This window comes from Miscanthus floridulus, chromosome 6 (assembly GCF_019320115.1).
Source record: "Miscanthus floridulus cultivar M001 chromosome 6, ASM1932011v1, whole genome shotgun sequence".
In the NCBI taxonomy this organism is placed as follows: domain Eukaryota; kingdom Viridiplantae; phylum Streptophyta; class Magnoliopsida; order Poales; family Poaceae; genus Miscanthus; species Miscanthus floridulus.
Window position 1 is genome coordinate 139,678,586 of NC_089585.1, and position 6,000 is coordinate 139,684,585.

At 41.5% G+C, this 6,000-nt stretch overlaps 1 protein-coding gene across 1 annotated transcript; it reads left to right on the plus strand.

The window, feature by feature from the left end:
- The first annotated feature begins 1,244 nt into the window (after window positions 1-1,244).
- On the plus strand, window positions 1,245-5,349 carry LOC136459893 (uncharacterized). The gene is made up of 9 exons (XM_066459745.1): window positions 1,245-1,401; window positions 1,512-1,644; window positions 1,753-1,876; window positions 1,968-2,023; window positions 2,101-2,148; window positions 2,237-2,334; window positions 3,698-3,767; window positions 3,843-3,953; window positions 5,107-5,349. The coding sequence occupies exons 2-9, from the start codon at window positions 1,555-1,557 to the stop codon at window positions 5,155-5,157; spliced, it is 648 nt and encodes a 215-aa protein (XP_066315842.1). The 5' UTR covers window positions 1,245-1,401; window positions 1,512-1,554; the 3' UTR covers window positions 5,158-5,349.
- Window positions 5,350-6,000: the final 651 nt, after the last annotated feature.

A 6,000-nucleotide genomic window follows, 5' to 3' on the forward strand; every position in this document is an offset into this window, starting at 1 on the left:
TCCATTTCACTACATCGTTTGTTAATTTATCTTTCAGTAGGGATCATCCGGGGGCCATTTGACTACCAGGCTGATGAAGCCAATAAGTGAAGGAGGAATACTAAGGCGAAGTTAGGCAATTCAATTATGGAATTGAGTGCGGTTACATAGGTCCAACAAACACTTTGAATAGGGTAAAACCAATGACCATGAAAGTTTGGGAAGATTTAGATGGATATACACTATGCATATTGTGACATACTATATCCAACGGGAAGGAAAGGAAGCACTGTTGGCCAAATGGCTATTTCCTTGTTGTCCTTAGAAATCATAATCGTTTCCCATTATTTAGGATTGGTCTTGATGAATAACTTTGTCTAAGATAAAAAATGATGGATCAACTTTCTCTGGTTGTCGTGACAAAAATCCAAAAGGTTGTAAAAACACATTTTTGAAGTTTTTTAGATTTTGTCATGAATTTGTCATACGTACTTATTTTTTATAGCTAGGGATAAATCTAGTTGTGCCGCGGGAGAGACTTAGGGAAAGTTTGGTTGATGATCAAAATGTGCCACAACTTGTCACAACTCAACGTGTCTATAGAGTTTGATTCATCACTAAACTTATCGTGTGCCATAGATGTGTAGACATGCTATAGCCGTTTTCTGTGCCAAAGATAACCAAAAGTTTGGAGCCCTTTTTGTTGGCCAAACTTTTGGCAAGCCCAAAACTTAGGTATGGCATATTCTAGTTGCAAATCAAACACACCTTTAAGCCTCTACTACTGCACCACAAGCAATGGGGCACTTCCATTTCCTCTATATTCTTGAGGAGAAAGAAATGAGAGAAAGGAGAGAAACATACTGTCTTCATAGCTACAACTCTATGCTGGTCTATAGTGGCCTAGCGGGTTGTACTAGTCCATGCTGATTGAATTGAGACGAACTGTCCATAAAGACAAGGAGAGTACCCCTCTGTCTCAAAAAATTGCATTTCTAGTTTTGAATCTGGACAAATTTTTTTGAGGACACAGGGAGCATATTTAATTATCAAAATCAATCGTAAGCTTTCTCTCGCTCATCTTTTGGCGCAACTTAAAAAACAGAGGAAGAGCTGAAAAGGCCCAACTAACCACAACCAACTTGACTCAAGGCCCAACGACCGCATACCCTGTCAACGTTCTAATGAAATAAGCAAACGGCCCATACATCTCTCTCATATTCGGCCGCGGCCCAAGACTTCCGCCGCAGGTCCACCAGTACTTCCCTCGCAGCGGAACGCGCCCCGCAAACCCTAACCCCTCTCCTTCGTTTGGCCATCCCCGTGACGGCTCCTCGCCTCGTCTCTCCCTGCCGCGTCGCCTCCAGTTCAGACGCCAGCGCGCCTCTCGCCTCCGCCGCGCCTGACGAGCTCGGTGTACAGGTACGGGAAGCCCACCGAATCTCTCCGTTCCATTTGACCCTCCTTTAGTTCCTCCCGCGTTGCTCTGATTATCTCCCTCGCTGTCTCTCCGGAACGGTGGCGTCCCGCAGGACTGCGCAGGGGAGTAGGTAGAGAGGAGGAGGGTCCGGCGAGATGGGGATGCGAGATAAGAAGAGGAACCAGAAGCGGGTGCTCGCGCGCCGTACCGCGGCACCGCGCGCCGGCGAGGGCAAGGACTTCCTGGTGCGTGGCTCTCCCACACCACTCCTTGGTTTCCGTGGGATGGGAGAAATAAGCTCCTTTTTTTTGGCTAATCCTTGGTGTTGCTGTGGCGTCTTGCGCTTGGTGCAGCCATTGGAAGGAGGCTCCGGGAAGAAGCTGCGGAAGGTGCAGCAGCCTGAAGAGCCCGAGAACACCGCCACAGTCGTCTACATAGGGCATATCCCCCATGGCTTCTACGAGGACGAGATGCAAGGTATGTTTCCTTCCAGTGACGGTGAAACATTAATGGGACATTAAAGTCGTCGTGCTGATGCACTCTTTTCTTGCTGCTGCTATTTTTGCAGGGTTCTTTAAGCAGTTTGGGGATATAAAGAGGCTTAGGATTGCCCGGAACCGCAAGGTATGTGTAGTATTGCACATGCCATGACTTCTATGCTATTTTTTTTTGGTGAACTTATGGTTTCATGATATTTTCAGACAGGAAAGTCCAAGCACTATGGATTCATTGAGTTTGAGAGCCCTGTTGTAAGAACTTTATTTCAGATCTCATTGCAGCAAATGTATGCTATTTGCTGGTTGCTTACAACTTTAGTCTTGTGCTTTGGTGTAACAGGTGGCAAAGATTGTAGCTGATGAGATGAATAACTATCTCTTGTTTGAGCACACCTTGCAAGTTTCACTTGTTCCGCCGGAGAAAGTTCATCCTAAATTGTAAGCCTCTCTAAGTGCCTATTAGATTTGACTACTTGATTCTGTTTGTTTTTGCACTTATCTTTATAATAGGAGAGAAGTAGAATTGATTTTCCATGTAGTCTGGGTTTTAATCACTCAGATAAGCTTGTGGTGTGTGAAGACATGGGCAGAAATGCACCTGATGTGACATTGGTTATGGGAAGTGACTTTTAACTTTTCAGAAAGCACATATGTCTAAAAAAGAAGGGCGGGCCTGGTGCAAGCGGGTAGAGTCTTACCGCCTGTGACCGGAAGGTCCCGGGTTCGAGTCGCGGTCTCCTCGCATTGCACAAGCGAGGGTAAGGCTCGCCACTGACACCCTTCCCCGGACCCCGCACAGAGCGGGAGCTCTCTGCACTGGGTACGCCCTTTTTTTTTTACATATGTCTAAAAAAAGGGCGTACCCAGTGCAGAGAGCTCCCGCTCTGTGCGGGGTCTGGGGAAGGGTGTCAGTGGCAAGCCTTACCCTCGCCTGTGCAATGCGAGGAGACCGCGACTCGAACCCGGGACCTTCCGGTCACAGGCGGTAAGACTCTACCGCTTGCACCAGGCCCGCCCTTCAGAAAGCACATATGTCTCTTGAAATTAAAACTTAACATAGACTTCTAAGACAAATACTAAAACATATAGTTGGTTGAAATGATAATGATCAGTGTAAATAGGTTTTAGTTATCTTAAGAAAAATACGGCTGAAGTTTCTTACTCTTTGCATGTATGACTTTGTGCACCAATCAACTAGGTGCCTGAGTTGTAAAGTTGTGGTTATGTATTTGCATTGAATGGGTGTGTATGTTTGGCTTGGATGATGGAACTGCAACTTCAAATAAAAAACCAGAACTTGGGGGCATAAAGTTTTAGATGAGGACATAATCTGACATTTTAAGAAACAGTCTTCCTGTATCCTTGTTCTTTTTATGTGCTTGCTTGATATGGAACTTAGCACTTTAGCAGTAGTATGTACAGAAATATAATTGCATATCATTTATACTTTATTGATGTACTTCCTCTGATCACAAATATAAGTCCATCCTGGTTTGTCGCGAGTTAATTTTTTAATATGCGACTGTCAATACCTAAAAATTTATACACTTAGCACTAGATTTGCATTAGTGCATTACCAAATTCTTTACGAAAATACTTTGCAGTTAATAAGACAATATATGTTTAAGATATTGCTAATCAAAGTGTCATATTGGATTGGAGACCCTGTTGACTGTTGTGTCCTAAACATAATGGACTTATATTTGTGATCTTGTCATGCTGTCTGTTTTTTGGTTTTTGTTTAGAATGGGATTGAAATTCTTCTGATTTGCAATTTCCATGCCTTATCAATTCTGTTCAGATGGAAAGGGGTGCGACGGGGATTTATACCTATTGATCGAGTTGCAATCGAACGGAAGAGACACAATAAGGTAATCTATTGCTAAGTGCTAACTACAATTGTAGCTTAATATGTGCATTGTACTGAATAATTATGTTGTTACCAGGATAAGACTGTAGAAGAGCACAAAAAGATGGTTAAAGGAATTTTAAAGCGGGATGAAAAGCGTCGCAAAAGAATCAAGGCAGCTGGTATTGACTACGAGTGTCCAGCTCTTGTAAGTAAACCTTTTGCTGCTTTCAGTTTATTTAATGTCATCTCTTGATCACAAATACAAATTCAGCGATGTGAACTGATTGCTGCAGCTGCTGCAGCAGCACCCCAGCGGCTACTGTAGAAACTGAGTAGCCGTTGCTGCAAAAGTGCCGCCGATCTGGGCTAAAATTGATGCTTTCCTGCTTTTGAGTATTGTGTGAAGATCAGTGATAAAGCACTGTTTATTTTACTGTGTTGCTACTCACTTGACAATTAACATAGTAATTAAAGGCCTGTTGGAAGGGAAGGCTTGGTCTAGGAAATTTTAGTATTTAGTTCAGCTTTATACTAAATCCATGGGATCTAGATCTCAAAACTACCTTTCCAAACAGGACCTGTAGCCCTTACAAGTTACAGCATTGATAACGGTTAGGATAACTTTTGCACAAGCTTGTTTTAGTTGTACATATCATAACAATGCTACAATCTGCCATTTATTAATTTTTGCCAATTGAAGATATGGGTATGTAGGTTCTAGTTTTGCCTTGGACTTTCAAATACTATGTAAGAAAGGTTGTTAAGGAATTTTTTTTCTAATATTAACTATGAGAATATGGTAGATGCAAATTTATTATGCAAATGGAATTGTGTTCTTGTGTATTGTTGGTTTTCACTCATGAAACAGGGTCTTAAGTAGTAGGTTGACTTAGTTATTAGCAACAGTAGCACTTTTTAGAATGACTGGATGGCATTGTAATCTCATAATGGATCTCTTCCCTTGACAACAAGATGAAGTGTGACTATAGGACCTGTTGGTTTGGAGTTCTGAATAATTGTGCGTGAATTGGGGTTGGAAATCTTAATAAGTCTTAAAATCCAAAACAGGGCACGTGAAAGTGCTTTGTCGTCACATTATTTGCTATCTGTCCAACATTATGATGTTTGTCGCCTGTTGATGTTTCAATTTTCTCATATAAATTGCAAATAAAAATAGGATTACCGGTCCAGTTCTGATGTTTGTCTATTTTCAGTAGTTCGTTAGTTCACTCTCTAAACAGCACTGTGATCCCAATTTTTGGTAGTTTGTGATCATTTTTTATCGGTCTGGACACCTATCTTCCTCGTTGTATATTTCTTATTCTTATAAACAGTCCGCTGTGTTCTTGTTTGTACAGATAGGGAGCATTCAACCATCAGCGAAAAAGATCAAGTTCGATGAGGTCTAGTATTTTACTCCAATTGCTTGGATCCTTGGTAATCGAAGTGATGAATGGTTGAGCAATATATTTAGCTTTTGAGGGGACGGCAGACAACCAATGTACTTCAGTTTTTTCCCCCTCTAAATCAGTGTTTTATGAATGACACCGACACATGTTACAAGTATGAAAATGCAATGAGCAATGTGTTCTTAATTTGCCCTTGGAAGGTTCCATAATAATGTGTTCTTAATCTGCATGTTCCTTAGATTTGAGTCCGTTAGAATACTGTGTTGCTGTTGCATGCAGCGATGAAATTCAACAACATGAATGGAAAATGGATCTTGAGGAAAATTTCTTCCATCCACCCACTCGCTGCCGAGAAAGTGGTAAGAGTCTCCATTGTGAGATGCTAATTGTCAAACAGGTGAAATGTCCCTGTAGACTGGTGCACTAACAAGGGTCTATTTGGATACGAGGGCTAATTGTGAGCTAGCTAAAAAATAGTCAAAATTAGCTCTGGTGCATCCAAATATGAGGACTAATAGATGAGCTAATTTTTTTTAGATAAGTCTTCAACTAGTTGTTAGCTAACTAGCTAGCCAATTATATGTAATATGAGCTAATTTTTAGCCCCATCTAGCATATGCCCTCAATGTCACATTCGCATATGTGAAACAGGTGACATGTTTCTGATTCTGGTGGATTATTCTAAATTGTTACCAAATATTGCTTGATCCTAAATCACCTTGAAACATTCCTCATTTTAACCTAAGATAGAATCACCTCAAAAGATGTTTCTCACTTAGTCTAGTTAAGGAAAATTTTGGATGAGCATGTAGCCAAACTATTCTAGTAAGTGATTATGTTTCA